The following is a 19,304-nucleotide window of genomic DNA, read 5'->3' as shown; positions in this document are numbered from 1 at the left end:
ACAAAGCAGGATAGCGGGTCACCAGCTCAGACACCACAAAGCAGGATAGCGGGCCACCAGCTCAGACACCACAAAGCAGGATAGCGGGCCACCATCTCAGACACCACAAAGCAGGATAGCGGGCCACCAGCTCAGACACCACAAAGCAGGATAGCGGGTCACCGGCTCAGACACCACAAAGCAGGATAGCGGGTCACCGGCTCACACACCACAAAGCAGGATAGCGGGTCACCGGCTCACACACCACAAAGCAGGATAGCGGGTCACCAGCTCAGACACCACAAAGCAGGATAGCGGGCCACCAGCTCAGACACCACAAAGCAGGATAGCGGGCCACCAGCTCAGACACCACAAAGCAGGATAGCGGGCCACCAGCTCAGATACCACAAAGCAGGATAGCGGGTCACCAGCTCAGACACCACAAAGCAGGATAGCGGGTCACCAGCACAGACACCACAAAGCAGGATAGCGGGTCACCAGCTTAGATACCACAAAGCAAGATAGCGGGCCACCAGCTCAGATACCACAAAGCAGGATAGCAGGCCACCAGCTCAGATACCACAAAGCAGGATAGCAGGTCACCAGCTCAGACACCACAAAGCAGGATAGCGGGTCACTAGCTCAGACACCACAAAGCAGGATAGCGGGTCACCAGCTTAGATACCACAAAGCAGGATAGCGGGCCACCAGCTCAGATACCACAAAGCAGGATAGCGGGCCACCAGCTCTGACACAACAAAGCAGGATAGCGGGCCACCAGCCTCAAGCACCACAAAGCAGGATAGCGGGTCACCAGCTCAAACGCCACAAAGCAGGATAGCGGGTCACCAGCTCAAACACCACAAAGCAGGATAGCGGGTCACCAGCTCAAACACCACAAAGCAGGATAGCGGGTCACCAGCTCAAACACCACAAAGCAGGATAGCGGGTCACCAGCTCAAACACCACAAAGCAGGATAGCGGGTCACCAGCTCAAACACCACAAAGCAGGATAGCGGGTCACCAGCTCAAACACCACAAAGCAGGATAGCGGGTCACCAGCTCAAACACCACAAAGCAGGATAGCGGGTCACCAGCTCAAACACCACAAAGCAGGATAGCGGGTCACCAGCTCAGACACCACAAAGCAGGATAGCGGGCCACCAGCTCAGACACCACAAAGCAGGATAGCGGGCCACCAGCTCAGATACCACAAAGCAGGATAGCGGGCCACCAGCTCAGATACCACAAAGCAGGATAGCAGGTCACCAGCTTAGATACCACAAAGCAGGATAGCGGGCCACCAGCTCAGATACCACAAAGCAGGATAGCGGGCCACCAGCTCAGACACCACAAAGCAGGATAGCAGGTCACCAGCTCTGACACAACAAAGCAGGATAGCGGGTCACCAGCTCAGACACCACAAAGCAGGATAGCGGGTCACCAGCTCAAACACCACAAAGCAGGATAGCAGGTCACCAGCTCAGATACCACAAAGCAGGATAGCGGGCCACCAGCCTCAAGCACCACAAAGCAGGATAGCAGGTCACCAGCTCAAACGCCACAAAGCAGGATAGCGGGTCACCAGCTCAAACACCACAAAGCAGGATAGCAGGTCACCAGCTCAGATACCACAAAGCAGGATAGCGGGCCACCAGCCTCAAGCACCACAAAGCAGGATAGCAGGTCACCAGCTCTGACACCACAAAGCAGGATAGCGGGTCACCAGCTCTGACACCACAAAGCAGGATAGCGGGTCACCAGCTCAGACACCACAAAGCAGGATAGCGGGTCACCAGCTCAGACACCACAAAGCAGGATAGCGGGTCACCAGCTTAGATACCACAAAGCAGGATAGCGGGCCACCAGCTCAGATACCACAAAGCAGGATAGCAGGTCACCAGCTCAGACACCACAAAGCAGGATAGCGGGTCACCAGCTCAGACACCACAAAGCAGGATAGCAGGTCACCAGCTCTGACACCACAAAGCAGGATAGCGGGTCACCAGCTCAGACACCACAAAGCAGGATAGCGGGTCACCAGCTCAGACACCACAAAGCAGGATAGCGGGTCACCAGCTCACACACCACAAAGCAGGATAGCGGGTCACCAGCTCAGACACCACAAAGCAGGATAGCAGGTCACCAGCCTCAAGCACCACAAAGCAGGATAGCGGGTCACCAGCTCAGATACCACAAAGCAGGATAGCGGGTCACCAGCTCAGACACCACAAAGCAGGATAGCGGGTCACCAGCACAGACACCACAAAGCAGGATAGCGGGTCACCAGCTCAGACACCACAAAGCAGCATAGCGGGTCACCAGCTCAGACACCACAAAGCAGGATAGCAGGTCACCAGCTCAGATACCCCAAAGCAGGATAGCGGGTCACCAGCACAGACACCACAAAGCAGGATAGCGGGTCACCAGCTCAGACACCACAAAGCAGGATAGCGGGTTACCAGCTCAGACACCACAAAGCAGGATAGCGGGCCACCAGCTCAGACACCACAAAGCAGGATTACGGGTCACCAGCTCAGACACCACAAAGCAGGATTACGGGTCACCACCTCAGACACCACAAAGCAGGATAGCGGGTCACCAGCCACAAACACCACAAAACAGGATAGCGGGTCACCAGCTCAGACACCACAAAGCAGGATAGCGGGTCACCAGCTCAGACACCACAAAGCAGGATAGCGGGTCACCAGCTCACACACCACAAAGCAGGATAGCGGGTCACCAGCTCAGACACCACAAAGCAGGATAGCGGGTCACCAGCTCAGACACCACAAAGCAGCATAGCGGGTCCCCAGCTCAGACACCACAAAGCAGGATAGCGGGTCACCAGCTCAGACACCACAAAGCAGGATAGCAGGTCACCAGCCTCAAGCACCACAAAGCAGGATAGCGGGTCACCAGCTCACCCACCACAAAGCAGGATAGCGGGTCACCAGCTCACACACCACAAAGCAGGATAGCAGGTCACCAGCTCAGATACCCCAAAGCAGGATAGCAGGTCACCAGCTCAGACACCACAAAGCAGGATAGCGGGTCACCAGCTCAGACACCACAAAGCAGGATAGCGGGTCACCAGCTCAGACACCACAAAGCAGGATAGCGGGTCACCAGCTCAGACACCACAAAGCAGGATAGCGGGTCACCAGCTCAGATACCCCAAAGCAGGATAGCAGGTCACCAGCTCAGACACCACAAAGCAGGATAGCAGGTCACCAGCTCAGACACCACAAAGCAGGATAGCGGGTCACCAGCTCAGACACCACAAAGCAGGATAGCGGGTCACCAGCTTAGATACCACAAAGCAGGATAGCGGGTCACCAGCTCAGACACCACAAAGCAGGATAGCGGGCCACCAGCTCAGACACCACAAAGCAGGATAGCGGGCCACCAGCTCAGACACCACAAAGCAGGATAGCGGGTCACCGGCTCAGACACCACAAAGCAGGATAGCAGATCACCAACTCAGACACCACAAAGCAGGATAGCGGGTCACCAGCTCAGACACCACAAAGCAGGATAGCGGGCCACCAGCTCAGACACCACAAAGCAGGATAGCGGGTCACCGGCTCAGACACCACAAAGCAGGATAGCGGGTCACCAGCTCAGACACCACAAAGCAGGATAGCGGGTCACCAGCTCAGACACCACAAAGCAGGATAGCGGGTCACCAGCTCACACACCACAAAGCAGGATAGCTGGTCACCAGCACAGACACCACAAAGCAGGATAGCGGGTCACCAGCTCAGACACCACAAAGCAGGATAGCGGGTCACCAGCTCAGACACCACAAAGCAGGATAGCGGGCCACCAGCTCAGACACCACAAAGCAGGATAGCGGGCCACCATCTCAGACACCACAAAGCAGGATAGCGGGCCACCAGCTCAGACACCACAAAGCAGGATAGCGGGTCACCGGCTCAGACACCACAAAGCAGGATAGCGGGTCACCGGCTCACACACCACAAAGCAGGATAGCGGGTCACCAGCTCACACACCACAAAGCAGGATAGCGGGTCACCAGCTCACACACCACAAAGCAGGATAGCGGGTCACCAGCTCACACACCACAAAGCAGGATAGCGGGTCACCAGCTCAGACACTACAAAGCAGGATAGCAGGTCACCAGCTCAGACACCACAAAGCAGGATAGCAGGTCACCAGCTCACACACCACAAAGCAGGATAGCGGGTCACCAGCTCACACACCACAAAGCAGGATAGCGGGTCACCAGCTCAGACACTACAAAGCAGGATAGCAGGTCACCAGCTCACACACCACAAAGCAGGATAGCGGGTCACCAGCTCAGACACCACAAAGCAGGATAGCGGGTCACCAGCTCAGACACCACAAAGCAGGATAGCGGGTCACCAGCTCAGACACCACAAAGCAGGATAGCGGGTCACCAGCTCAGACACCACAAAGCAGGATAGCGGGTCACCAGCTCAAACACCACAAAGCAGGATAGCAGGTCACCAGCTCAGACACCACAAAGCAGGATAGCGGGCCACCAGCTCAGACACCACAAAGCAGGATAGCGGGTCACCAGCTCAGACACCACAAAGCAGGATAGCGGGTCACCGGCTCACACACCACAAAGCAGGATAGCGGGTCACCAGCTCACACACCACAAAGCAGGATAGCGGGTCACCAGCTCAGACACCACAAAGCAGCTCTTCTGTAACATACAAACCCTTCTCTCTTACGGCTCTGCAAGAAATACTATGATATAACCGTACAGTCTTATGTATATGGATAAATTATAGAACGCTTTCCCCGCAGTATCTCGGCCTACCCGTAGCCTACATCCAGCAAGTCTTGGTTAAAGGGGTGGTGTCTCCGTGGGACAAGAACTTCCTGGCTGTGGATGTGTTTCGCTCTCCGCTCTCCCGAGTGTTCCAGTTGGTGGAGGAGATCAGGAACCATGTTCTGAGAGAGAGGTAACCGCAGTCTGCTTCCTACACCACAAACGTCCGCACTGACCTTCACAGGTCACTTTGTCTTTGTAGTGTAGGTCTTATCGCAGAATAGAATCACATTTTGCTTTCTTTTTATTGGCCACTTAGGCAGTTTTTTACTTAATAGGCCTGAACTTGTTTTTTGGCTGGGACCAAATTATTGGAAAGCGGCTACAGGAATATGGCTGGCCAGTAAACAGATATAGGGCCCATTGCCACCTGGTCATACGCCTGCCCACCTGTAGCACCACATCTGACTTTTGCACGTGTTGCCAGACTGGGCACAGACAGATAAGCATACGGCAGTTTGTGCAGGAAGCTGTCATTTCTGTTGTGTTCTCTGCAGGAGCAGCGAGAAGATCCTGGAGGATGTGTGCCTGCAGGTGACCGACCTCCTGCCAGGACTGAAGAAGCTCCGGGACAGGCTACCAGAACATGGCTGCCTCCTGCTGTCCCCAGCTAACTTCTGGCAGAACAGCCGCGAACAGTTCAATAATGACCCAGATCTTATTCGGACCATTCAACAACATGAGCCCAAGACCCTGCAGACCTCGGCCACCCTTAGAGGTTGGATATATGTCTTGCCTCATATTGGGGCAGATGTATTAACCTGGAGAAGGCATAAGGAAGTGATAAACCAGTGATATGTGCAAGGTGATAAAGGCAGCAGCCAATCAGATCCTAAGTGTTAATTTACATATTGGAGCTGATTGGCTGTTGTCTTTATCACCTTGCACATATCACTGGTTTATCACTTCCTTATGCCATCTCCAGGTTAATACATCTGCCCCATTATTCCTTCAGATGTATATGCATTTAGGGAACGAGTCTAATTAATCTGCGTTTCCACGCATTCTGTGGCATGTTACTTATATATATTTACCTGCCTGAAACTGGATCATTTCTTTCTTCAATAGATTGTTACACATTTTGCAGTCCTGAATCCTTTTTCTCTAACGTCCTAGTGGATGCTGGGAACTCCGTAAGGACCATGGGGAATAGCGGGCTCCGAAGGAGGCTGGGCACTCTAGAAAGATTTATGACTACCTGGTGTGCACTGGCTCCTCCCACTATGACCCTCCTCCAAGCCTCAGTTAGATTTCGTGCCCGGCCGAGGTTGGATGCACACTAGGGGCTCTCCTGAGCCCTTAGAAAGAAAGTATAGATTTAGGTTTTTTATTTTCAGTGAGACCTGCTGGCAACAGGCTCACTGCAGCGAGGGACTAAGGGGAGAAGAAGCGAACTCGCCTGCTTGCAGCCGGATTGGGCTTCTTAGGCTACTGGACACTATTAGCTCCAGAGGGATCGACCGCAGGCCCAGTCCTTGGTGTTCGGTCCCGGAGCCACGCCGCCGTCCCCCTTACAGAGCCAGAAGCAAGAAGAGGTCCGGAAAAACGGCGGCAGAAGACATCAGTCTTCACCAAGGTAGCGCACAGCACTGCAGCTGTGCGCCATTGCTCCTCATGCACACTTCACACTCCGGTCACTGAGGGTGCAGGGCGCTGGGCGGGGGCGCCCTGAGCAGCAATAAAAACACCTTGGCTGGCAAAAATACCACAATATATAGCCCCAGAGGCTATATATGTGGAAAATACCCCTGCCAGAATCCAGGAAAAAGCGGGAGAATAGGCCGCGGAAAAGGGGCGGAGCTATCTCCCTCAGACACACTGGCGCCATTTCTCCTTCACAGATCCGCTGGAAGGAAGCTCCCTGGCTCTCCCCTGCAGTCTACACTTCAGAACAGGGTAAAAACAGAGAGGGGGGGCACTAAATTTAGGCGCAATATATATATATATATATATATATATATATATATATATATATATATATATATATATATATAATATAAAAAGCAGCTATAGGGGACATAACTCGGTTAGTCCCTGCATTATATAGCGCTCTGGTGTGTGCTGGCATACTCTCACTCTGTCCCCCCAAAGGGCTTTTGTGGGTCCTGTCCTCATTCGGAGCATTCCTTGTGTGTGTCGGTACGGCTGTGTCGACATGTTTGATGAGGATAATGATGTGGAGGCGGAGCAGATGCCTTTAGAAGGGATGTCACCCCCTGCGGGGCAGACACCTGAGTGGATGGGCTTATGGAAAGTAATGAGTGCACGTATAGACTCCTTATATAAGAAAATTGACGACATGCCTAATGTGGGACAGCCGACTTCTCAGCTCGTGCCTGCCCAGGCGTCGCATGGGTCGTCAGGGGCTCTAAAACGCCCGCTACCACAAGCAGACCCAGATGTTGACACTGATACTGACACCAGTGTCGACGACGATGAGTCTAACCTAATGCCTACTAAGGCCATTCACTGCATGATTGAGGCAATGAAAGAGGTGTTACACATTTCTGATATAACTACAGGTACCACTAAAAAGGGTATTATGTTTGGAGAGAAAAAACTACCCGTAGTTTTTCCCCCATCAGATGAATTAAATGAAGTGTGTGAAGAAGCGTGGGCTTTCCCTGATAAAAAATTGGTAATTCCTAAGAAGGTACTAATGGCGTTCCCTTTCCCGCCAGAGGATAGGTCACGTTGGGAAACACCCCCTAGAGTGGATAAAGCGCTCACACGTTTGTCTAAAAAGTTGGCACTACCGTCTCCGGATACGGCCGCCCTCAAGGAACCTGCTGATAGAAAGCAGGAGGCGATCCTGAAGTCTGTATATACACACTCAGGCATTATACTTAGGCCAGCTATTGCGTCAGCTTGGATGTGCAGTGCTGCCGCTGCGTGGTCAGATAAACTGTCAGAAAATATTGACACATTAGACAGAGACACGATCCTGTTAACCATAGACCATATAAAAGACACAGTCTTATATATGAGAGATGCACAAAGGGAAATCTGCCGACTGGCATCTAAAGTAAGTGCATTGTCCATTTCTGCTAGGCGAGGCTTATGGACTCGCCAGTGGACAGGAGATGCAGATTCAAAAAAGCACATGGAAGTGTTACCATATAAGGGTGAGGAATTATTTGGGGATGGTCTCTCGGACCTAGTTTCCACAGCAACGTCTGGGAAGTCAGCATTTTTACCCCATGTCCCCTCACAGCCTAAGAAGGCGCCGTTTTATCAGGTTCAGTCCTTTCGGACCCAGAAAAACAGGCGTGGAAAAGGCGGGTCCTTTTCTGTCCAGAGGCAGAGGTAGGGGAAAAAGGCTGCAACAAACAGCAGGTTCCCAGGAGCAAAAGTCCTCCCCCGCTGCTTCTTCTTCCAAGTCCGCCGCATGACGGTGGGGCTCCCCAGGCGGAGCCAGGTACGGTGGGGGGCCGCCTCAAGAATTTCAGCGATCAGTGGGCTCGCTCACAGGTGGATCCCTGGATCCTTCAAATAGTATCTCAGGGGTACAAACTGGAATTCGAGGCGTCTCCACCCCACCGGTTCCTAAAATCTGCCTTGCCGATTGCTCCCTCAGACAGGGAGGCGGTGCTAGCGGCAATTCACAAGCTGTATTCTCAGCAGGTGATAATCAAGGTACCCCTCCTACAACAGGGAAAGGGGTATTATTCCACGCTGTTTGTGGTACCGAAGCCGGATGGCTCGGTGAGACCGATTTTAAATCTGAAATCATTGAACACTTACATAAAAAGGTTCAAATTCAAGATGGAATCACTCAGAGCAGTGATAGCGAACCTGGAAGAAGGGGACTATATGGTGTCTCTGAACATCAAAGATGCTTATCTCCATGTCCCAATCTACCCTTCTCACCAAGGGTACCTCAGGTTTGTGGTACAGAACTGTCATTATCAGTTTCAGACGCTGCCGTTTGGATTGTCCACGGCACCACGGGTCTTTACCAAGGTAATGGCCGAAATGATGATTCTTCTTCGAAGAAAAGGCGTCTTAATTATCCCTTACTTGGACGATCTCCTGATAAGGGCAAGGTCCAGGGAACAGTTAGAGGTCGGAGTAGCACTATCTCAGGTGGTGCTACGTCAGCACGGGTGGATTCTAAATATTCCAAAATCGCAGCTGATTCCAACAACACGTCTACTGTTCCTAGGGAACAAGGCCGGGGTTACTATTCCACACTATTTGTGGAACCGAAACCGGACGGTTCGGTGAGACCCATTTTAAATTTGAATTCGAAATTTGAAATCCTTGAACACATACATAAAAAAATTCAAGTTCAAGATGGAATCGCTCAGGGCGGTTATTGCGAGCCTGGACGAGGGGGATTACATGGTATCCCTGGACATCAAGGATGCTTACTTGCATGTCCCCATTTACCATCCTCACCAGGAGTACCTCAGATTTGTGGTACAGGATTGCCATTACCAATTCCAGACGCTGCCGTTTGGACTGTCCACGGCACCGAGGGTATTTACCAAGGTTATGGCGGAAATGATGATACTCCTTCGAAAAAAGGGAGTTTTAATTATCCCGTACTTGGACGATCTCCTAATAAAAGCGAGGTCCAAGGAACAGTTGTTGGTGGGAGTAGCACTATCTCAGGAGGTGCTGCACCAGCACGGCTGGATTCTGAATATCCCAAAGTCACAGCTGGTTCCGACAACACGGCTACTGTTCCTGGGTATGATTCTGGATACAGTCCAGAAAAAAGTGTTTCTCCCGGAGGAAAAAGCCAGGGAGTTGTCATCTCTAGTCAGAGACCTCCTGAAACCAAAACAGGTATCAGTGCATCACTGCACGCGGGTCCTGGGAAAGATGGTGGCTTCTTACGAAGCAATTCCCTTCGGCAGGTTCCATGCCAGAATCTTTCAGTGGGACCTGTTGGACCAGTGGTCCGGATCGCATCTTCAGATGCATCGCTTGATAACCCTGTCTCCAAGAACCAGGGTGTCGCTACTGTGGTGGCTGCAGAGTGCCCATCTTCTAGAGGGCCGCAGGTTCGGCATACAGGACTGGGTCCTGGTGACCACGGATGCCAGCCTTCAAGGCTGGGGGGCAGTCACACAGGGAAGAAACTTCCAAGGACTATGGTCAAGCCTGGAGACTTCCCTTCACATAAATATTCTGGAACTAAGGGCCATCTACAATGCCCTAAGTCAAGCAAAATCCCTGCTCCTACACCAGCCGGTGCTGATCCAGTCAGACAACATCACGGCAGTCGCCCATGTAAATCGACAGGGCGGCACAAGAAGCAGGATGGCGATGGCGGAAGCCACAAGAATTCTCCGATGGGCGGAAAATCATGTACTAGCACTGTCAGCAGTGTTCATTCCGGGAGTGGACAACTGGGAAGCAGACTTCCTCAGCAGACACGACCTCCACCCGGGAGAGTGGGGACTTCATCCAGAAGTCTTCCAGATGCTGGTAAACCGTTGGGAAAAACCACAGGTGGACATGATGGCGTCCCGCCTCAACAAAAAGTTAAAAAGATATTGCGCCAGGTCAAGGGACCCTCAGGCGATAGCTGTGGACGCTCTAGTGACACCGTGGGTGTACCAGTCGGTTTATGTGTTCCCTCCTCTGCCTCTCATACCAAAGGTATTGAGAATAATAAGAAAGCGAGGAGTAAACACCATTCTCGTGGTTCCGGATTGGCCAAGACGAGCGTGGTACCCGGAACTTCAAGAGATGCTCTCAGAGGACCCGTGGCCTCTACCGCTCAGACAGGACCTGCTACAACAGGGGCCCTGTCTGTTCCAAGACTTACCGCGGCTGCGTTTGACGGCATGGCGGTTGAACACCGGATCCTAAAGGGAAAGGGTATTCCGGAAGAAGTCATTCCTACGCTTATTAAGGCCAGGAAAGATGTTACGGCAAAGCATTATCACCGCATATGGCGGAAATATGTTGCATGGTGCGAGGCCAAAAAGGCCCCAACAGAGGAATTTCAACTAGGTCGATTTCTGCATTTCCTGCAAGCAGGAGTGAATATGGGCCTAAAATTAGGCTCCATTAAAGTACAGATCTCGGCTCTGTCGATTTTCTTTCAAAAAGAACTAGCTTCAGTACCTGAAGTTCAGACATTTGTGAAAGGAGTGCTGCATATTCAGCCCCCATTTGTGCCTCCTGTGGCACCTTGGGATCTCAACGTGATGTTGAGTTTCTTAAAATCACATTGGTTTGAGCCACTAAAAACCGTGGATCTGAAATATCTCACGTGGAAAGTGGTTATGTTATTGGCCTTGGCTTCAGCCAGGCGAGTATCAGAATTGGCGGCTTTATCATGTAAAAGCCCTTATCTGATTTTCCATATGGATAGGGCAGAATTGAGGACTCGTCCCCAGTTTCTCCCTAAGGTGGTGTCAGCGTTTCACCTGAACCAGCCTATTGTGGTGCCTGCGGCTACTAAGGATTTGGAGGACTCCAAGTTGCTAGACGTTGTCAGGGCCCTGAAAATATATGTTTCCAGGACGGCTGGAGTCAGAAAATCTGACTCGCTGTTTATCCTGTATGCACCCAACAAGCTGGGTGCTCCTGCTTCTAAGCAGTCTATTGCTCGCTGGATTTGTAGTACAATTCAGCTTGCACATTCTGTGGCAGGCATGCCACAGCCAAAATCTGTAAATGCCCATTCCACAAGGAAGGTGGGCTCATCTTGGGCGGCTGCCCGAGGGGTCTCGGCTTTACAACTTTGCCGAGCAGCTACTTGGTCAGGGGCAAACACATTTGCAAAATTCTACAAATTTGATACCCTGGCTGAGGAGGACCTGGAGTTCTCTCATTCGGTGCTGCAGAGTCATCCGCACTCTCCCGCCCGTTTGGGAGCTTTGGTATAATCCCCATGGTCCTTACGGAGTTCCCAGCATCCACTAGGACGTTAGAGAAAATAAGAATTTACTCACCGGTAATTCTATTTCTCGTAGTCCGTAGTGGATGCTGGGCGCCCATCCCAAGTGCGGATTGTCTGCAATACTTGTAAATAGTTATTGTTAACTAAAGGGTTATTGTTAAGCCATCTGTTGAGAGGCTCAGTTGTTTTCATACTGTCAAACTGGATATAGTATCACGAGTTGTACGGTGTGATTGGTGTGGCTGGTAAGAGTCTTACCCGGGATTCTAAATCCTTCCTTATTATGTCTGCTCGTCCGGGCACGGTGTCCTAACTGAGGCTTGGAGGAGGGTCATAGTGGGAGGAGCCAGTGCACACCAGGTAGTCATAAATCTTTCTAGAGTGCCCAGCCTCCTTCGGAGCCCGCTATTCCCCATGGTCCTTACGGAGTTCCCAGCATCCACTACGGACTACGAGAAATAGAATTACCGGTGAGTAAATTCTTATTATTACAGCATGGCGGCACGATTGGGGAATACAGTATTTGGCCTTGTTCTCAGTGTCTCCTCAGGTCTAATGGGGTTTATTTCCCTCCCTTTCCTCTCTCTGTCCCACAGAATTACTTTTCGGCGTTCCGGGGAAGCAGAGCGGAATCAGCCTGTACAACCGCAAGCGGATCGTGTCTTACACCGTCACTCTGGCTCTGCGCACACATGATGCAAAGTAAGGCGGGTGGGGAGCCCTGTTATTATCATCCTCTCGTCCTTTGCTGTTTCCGTCATGTCTGACAGATGTGTGTTAGGCTGTGGGGGGAGCCCTGTTATTATCATCCTCTCGTCCTTTGCTGTTTCCGTCATGTCTGACAGATGTGTGTAAGGCTGTGGGGGGAGCCCTGTTATTATCATCCTCTCGTCCTTTGCTGTTTCCGTCATGTCTGATAGATGTGTGTAAGGCTGTGGGGAGCACTGTTATTATCATCCTCTCGTCCTTTGCTGTTTCCGTCATGTCTGATAGATGTGTGTAAGGCTGTGGGGAGCCCTGTTATTATCATCCTCTCGTCCTTTGCTGTTTCCGTCATGTCTGACAGATGTGTGTAAGGCTGTGGGGGGAGCCCTGTTATTATCATCCTCTCGTCCTTTGCTGTTTCCGTCATGTCTGATAGATGTGTGTAAGGCTGTGGGGAGCACTGTTATTATCATCCTCTCGTCCTTTGCTGTTTCCGTCATGTCTGATAGATGTGTGTAAGGCTGTGGGGGAGCACTGTTATTATCATCCTCTCGTCCTTTGCTGTTTCCGTCATGTCTGATAGATGTGTGTAAGGCTGTGGGGAGCACTGTTATTATCATCCTCTCGTCCTTTGCTGTTTCCGTCATGTCTGATAGATGTGTGTAAGGCTGTGGGGAGCACTGTTATTATCATCCTCTCGTCCTTTGCTGTTTCCGTCATGTCTGATAGATGTGTGTAAGGCTGTGGGGAGCACTGTTATTATCATCCTCTCGTCCTTTGCTGTTTCCGTCATGTCTGATAGATGTGTGTAAGGCTGTGGGGAGCACTGTTATTATCATCCTCTCGTCCTTTGCTGTTTCCGTCATGTCTGATAGATGTGTGTAAGGCGGGTGGGGAGCACTGTTATTATCATCCTCTCGTCCTTTGCTGTTTCCGTCATGTCTGATAGATGTGTGTAAGGCTGTGGGGGAGCACTGTTATTATCATCCTCTCGTCCTTTGCTGTTTCCGTCATGTCTGATAGATGTGTGTAAGGCTGTGGGGGAGCACTGTTATTATCATCCTCTCGTCCTTTGCTGTTTCCGTCATGTCTGATAGATGTGTGTAAGGCTGTGGGGGAGCACTGTTATTATCATCCTCTCGTCCTTTGCTGTTTCCGTCATGTCTGATAGATGTGTGTAAGGCTGTGGGGGAGCACTGTTATTATCATCCTCTCGTCCTTTGCTGTTTCCGTCATGTCTGATAGATGTGTGTAAGGCTGTGGGGGAGCACTGTTATTGTCATCCTCTCGTCCTTTGCTGTTTCCGTCATGTCTGATAGATGTGTGTAAGACTGTGGGGAGCACTGTTATTATCATCCTCTCGTCCTTTGCTGTTTCCGTCATGTCTGATAGATGTGTGTAAGGCTGTGGGGGAGCACTGTTATTATCATCCTCTCGTCCTTTGCTGTTTCCGTCATGTCTGATAGATGTGTGTAAGACTGTGGGGAGCACTGTTATTATCATCCTCTCGTCCTTTGCTGTTTCCGTCATGTCTGATAGATGTGTGTAAGGCGGGTGGAGAGCACTGTTATTATCATCCTCTCGTCCTTTGCTGTTTCCGTCATGTCTGATAGATGTGTGTAAGACTGTGGGGAGCACTGTTATTATCATCCTCTCGTCCTTTGCTGTTTCCGTCATGTCTGATAGATGTGTGTAAGGCGGGTGGGGAGCACTGTTATTATCATCCTCTCGTCCTTTGCTGTTTCCGTCATGTCTGATAGATGTGTGTAAGACTGTGGGGAGCACTGTTATTATCATCCTCTCGTCCTTTGCTGTTTCCGTCATGTCTGATAGATGTGTGTAAGACTGTGGGGAGCACTGTTATTATCATCCTCTCGTCCTTTGCTGTTTCCGTCATGTCTGATAGATGTGTGTAAGGCTGTGGGGGAGCACTGTTATTATCATCCTCTCGTCCTTTGCTGTTTCCGTCATGTCTGATAGATGTGTGTAAGGCTGTGGGGATCACTGTTATTGTCATCCTCTCGTCCTTTGCTGTTTCCGTCATGTCTGATAGATGTGTGTAAGACTGTGGGGAGCACTGTTATTATCATCCTCTCGTCCTTTGCTGTTTCCGTCATGTCTGATAGATGTGTGTAAGACTGTGGGGAGCACTGTTATTATCATCCTCTCGTCCTTTGCTGTTTCCGTCATGTCTGATAGATGTGTGTAAGGCTGTGGGGGAGCACTGTTATTATCATCCTCTCGTCCTTTGCTGTTTCCGTCATGTCTGATAGATGTGTGTAAGGCTGTGGGGGAGCACTGTTATTATCATCCTCTCGTCCTTTGCTGTTTCCGTCATGTCTGATAGATGTGTGTAAGGCTGTGGGGAGCACTGTTATTATCATCCTCTCGTCCTTTGCTGTTTCCGTCATGTCTGATAGATGTGTGTAAGGCTGTGGGGAGCACTGTTATTATCATCCTCTCGTCCTTTGCTGTTTCCGTCATGTCTGATAGATGTGTGTAAGGCTGTGGGGGAGCACTGTTATTATCATCCTCTCGTCCTTTGCTGTTTCCGTCATGTCTGATAGATGTGTGTAAGGCTATCTGCTTGTGTTACATGTTGGGTATCTCTGCTCTGACAGATTCCTGAGTAGCCTGAGGTCTCGCCTCCGACAACTCTATCCCAGCACCAATTGCACCTCCCGAGGGCAAAACATTGTCCACGTCCATTTCAAGGAGGAGATCGGGATCGCAGAGCTGATTCCTCTGGTCACCACCTACTTCATACTTTTCGCATACATCTACTTCTCCACCAGTAAGTACACGATTCTCCACCAGTAAGTGCACGGTTCTCCACCAGTAAGTGCATGATTCCTCCACCAGTAAGTGCATGATTCCTCCACCAGTTAAGTACATGATTCTGCACCAGTAAGTGCACGATTCCTCCACCACTAAGTGCACGGTTCCTCGGCCACTAGGGGCACGGTTCCTCGGCCACTAGGGGCACGGTTCCTCAGCCACTAGGGGCACGGTTCCTCGGCCACTAGGGGCACGGTTCCTCGGCCACTAGGGGCACAGTTCCATGGAAACTACTAAGCGCACGGTTCCTTTGCCACTACTAAGCGCACGGTTCCTCGGACGCTACTAAGCGCACGGTTCCTCGGACGCTACTAAGCGCACGGTTCCTCGGACGCTACTAAGCGCACGGTTCCTCGGACGCTACTAAGCGCACGGTTCCTCGGACGCTACTAAGCGCACGGTTCCTCGGACGCTACTAAGCGCACGGTTCCTCTGACGGCCACTACTAAGCGCACGATTCCTCAGCCACTACTAAGCGCACGATTCCTCTGCCACTACTAAGCGCACGGTTCCTCGGCCACTACTAAGCGCACGGTTCCTCGGCCACTAAGCGCACTGTTCATCGGCCATTAAGCGCAACCACTAAGTGCATGATTCCTCCATCAGTAAGTAAATGATTTAGCAGTTGCTCCCTGTATATCCCCATTGTGTTTCCCAGAGCCTAGCACAGCAGTCAGGTCTCACCTGGTGGTGGTAACTCATAAGGATGTTCTGGGACTGGAGAGAGTGCGCAGGAAGAGCAGCTATAGTAATAGGAGTGGATGATATATGTTATTAAAAAAGACTGTCTTACCTAGATGTACTTACAGATGTGCATCTAAGTGTAAATGTATTGTGGTCGCTAGACAATTTCCACTTTTTGTTCATATGTCTCTCATGGGATGTACATAGAGTAGTGACCTACAGATACCATCATCTGCTGATTAGTGATAAGGTCAGTCCTCCCCTGGTGATACTGCTCGGTGTGACAAAACGCGTCAGTATACCGCTGGCTCACCATCCGCTCTGTGTACAGCGTCTCTCTCGTTGGTGTGGCTGCTGTACTTCTGCCAGCTTGCGGTATTACATTAACACACACTTGCATATATATGTCCAATGGGGATACATGCCGTGTCCTAAAACATAATGTTTAAAGTTATACTGCTAATACAGGTGTAATAATAATAATAATTTTATTTATATAGCGCTCTTTCTCCAATAGGACTCAAGGCGCTTAACAGGTACATAGCATAATATAGTACAGAAAATAAAGAAGTACAGAACAGCTTTTCATAAAATACAGAAGCATGAAGATACTTTTGAAGGATTCTATAGTTGGGGCCTCTCGCACTGTGGGGGGAAGTGAGTTCCATAGAGTCGGAGCCGCATGACTAAGAGCTCGACCCCCAGATGAATTACGGTAGATTCTAGGTACTGCTGAAAGTCCTTCATCTACAGATCGCAGTAATCGAGTGGGGCAGTATGGGGTCAGAAGCTGCTTCAGGTATCTTGGGCCTTGGTCATGTAATGCTTTGAAGCTCAGTAAGCCAATCTTGAAGATGATTCGCCATCGAACAGGCAGCCAGTGAAGGGAGTAGAGGATGGATGTTATGTGGCTGGAACAGGGCTGGTTGGGTAACAGCCTGGCAGCTGTGTTTTGCACCAGCTGTAAGCGGTGCAATTCTTTTGCTGGGAGACCAAGGTAGAGGGCATTACAGTAGTCTAATCGAGATGATACAAATGCATGTATGACTTTTGGCAGATCATCTGAGGGAATTAAGTGCTTGATTCTGGCTATGTTCCTCAGGTGAAAGAATGAGGATTTGATTGTGGCTGATATCTGATGTTTAAGTGTCAAGCCATCATCCAGGACAACGCCAAGATTCCACACACGATCAGTGGTCTGTAATTCTGAATCCCCGAGTGTAAGTCCACTTGGTTGGCTATGCTGCAGTCTTGTCCTTTGATGTTGCGGTCCTATCATAAGGACCTCTGTTTTATCCGGGTTCAGTCGCAGCCAACTGGCGCTCATCCACTCCTGGAGTTCAGCTAGACAGCCATTTAGGGTTGCTATTGGGTTATCAGTGCCCGGAGCAAAGGACAAGTACAGTTGTGTATCATCTGCATAGCAGTGGTAGACCAGGCCATGGCGCCTGATTATTTCACCCAATGGGAGCATGTATACTGCAAAAAGCATTGGGGATAGTATAGAACCTTGTGGGACACCACATGGCAATGGCACTGGTGGTGATGAGTATAATCCAGATGATACTCTCTGTGACCTGCCTGTGAGAAATGATTTGAACCAGCTTAGGACTGTGCCATCCAGACCACAGAAATGTATCAGTCGCTCAATCAGAAGCCCATGGTCCACGGTATCAAATGCTGCAGAGGTAAAATGCTTTAAGTAACATTACAACCGTGTAATTATATCATTAGCATATTCCCGTCGGCACGGTCACCGTTGTACATATGACTACTTACCGTCAACTGCAGTCTTCTTATCTCCCTTGTGTTGCTTTTCCCATATCAGTCGTCCGTGTTGTCCAAGGATGTGAGATGATTCCAAACGTTATTTAGCATAAAGGGGCGATCTCTGACTGAATACAGGGTAGATGGGTAAAATAATATTTGCAGGATGCGAGAGTGCGAAGGTCCTGTTCTCTGTAATGGTTCCATAATATGCAGTTGGGGATCTTGAGAATCAGATTGAGTAATTCCATCATCTGGGCCCAGTCAAACCCGCTTTAAACCCCAGCAGATGGTATACATGCAGTAACACACCAGCACTAGGATATGTGTGGACATGTAACGCCAGTTATCCGTATCGTAGGGTTCCGCGTGCTTTGTCATTAACAACATTCATTATCCAAACACCATAATGTTGTCTGGTACAAAATATCATCATGTACGTAATGTTGACACGCAATTTTATTCCTAACCCTTACATGTCTATTGATGACTTATTGACTGGCGCACGGGCTGATTCAGAGTTGCACAGAAGTCCGTTTAGCGGACGGATCTAGTGATGTGTAGCACGGCGCACGCTCCACATGCGCAGCTTCCAGAAACTCCGGCTGATTGTTCATTCATAGTGTAAGTGTTCCAAGGACGTTTCACAGGCGGAATTGTGGCCTATTCAGAGTTGTACGAACGCTGCACAGACGCCCGTCTGATTTTGTGCTGGTGCATATGTGCGCTGAAAGGGATGGCGACCATTTCCACAAGCGGGTGGATGGGACGATGCCTACATGTGGCCAACTCTGCATATAGGTGAAGAGTCACATTTCTATCTACGGACGACTTGACTGAGACTCCGAATCAGGATTCAGGCCCATTATGTGGGATTAGAGCATTTTATCAGCAGCCACTTGTACAGATTGTGCCTGGTTTCTGGCCTGTGTAGCATTTGGCCGGCTCCTGGAATGCTTATCCGCTGTCCCGGACACAGGAAACCAGCGTATCTCCCGCTCTGACATTATTATCCATCTCCTACAGTGAGTATTGTTAAATGTACAGTAGATAGTGAGGGACCGTTATAAATAACCGCTGTCCCGGACACAGGAAACCAGCGGATCTCCCGCTCTAACATTATTATCCGTCTCCTACAGTGCGTATTGTTAAGTGTACAGTAGACAGTGAGGGACCATTATGAATAACCGCTGTCCCGGACACAGGAAACCAGCAGATCTCCCGCTCTAACATTATTATCCGTCTCCTACAGTGCGTATTGTTAAGTGTACAGTAGACAGTGAGGGACCATTATGAATAACCGCTGTCCCGGACACAGGAAACCAGCGGATCTCCCGCTCTGACATTATTATCCATCTCCTACAGTGCGTATTGTTAAGTGTACAGTAGACAGTGAGGGACCATTATGAATAACCGCTGTCCCGGACACAGGAAACCAGCAGATCTCCCGCTCTAACATTATTATCCGTCTCCTACAGTGCGTATTGTTAAGTGTACAGTAGACAGTGAGGGACCATTATGAATAACCGCTGTCCCGGACACAGGAAACCAGCGGATCTCCCCGCTCTGACATTATTATCTGTCTCCGGATGTTATATGTACAGTACACAGTGAGGGACCGTTATAAATAACCGCTATTAA

General features: G+C 50.3%; 1 protein-coding gene across 1 annotated transcript in view; it reads left to right on the top strand.

The window, feature by feature from the left end:
• LOC134929698 (sterol regulatory element-binding protein cleavage-activating protein-like) overlaps positions 1-15,194 on the top strand; it is a 75,684-nt gene extending 60,490 nt beyond the window's left edge. Inside the window, exons 4-7 of the mRNA XM_063925276.1 lie at positions 4,780-4,937; positions 5,302-5,522; positions 12,266-12,371; positions 14,996-15,194. Of these exons, the coding sequence (XP_063781346.1) occupies positions 4,780-4,937; positions 5,302-5,522; positions 12,266-12,371; positions 14,996-15,194 (684 nt within the window). The remainder of the gene's footprint in view (positions 1-4,779; positions 4,938-5,301; positions 5,523-12,265; positions 12,372-14,995) is intronic.
• The last annotated feature ends 4,110 nt before the right edge of the window (positions 15,195-19,304 follow it).

This window comes from Pseudophryne corroboree, chromosome 5 (assembly GCF_028390025.1).
Source record: "Pseudophryne corroboree isolate aPseCor3 chromosome 5, aPseCor3.hap2, whole genome shotgun sequence".
Taxonomy (NCBI): Eukaryota; Metazoa; Chordata; class Amphibia; order Anura; family Myobatrachidae; genus Pseudophryne; species Pseudophryne corroboree.
Note: the sequence above shows the minus strand (reverse complement) of the source record. Positions and strands in the feature narration are given on the sequence as shown.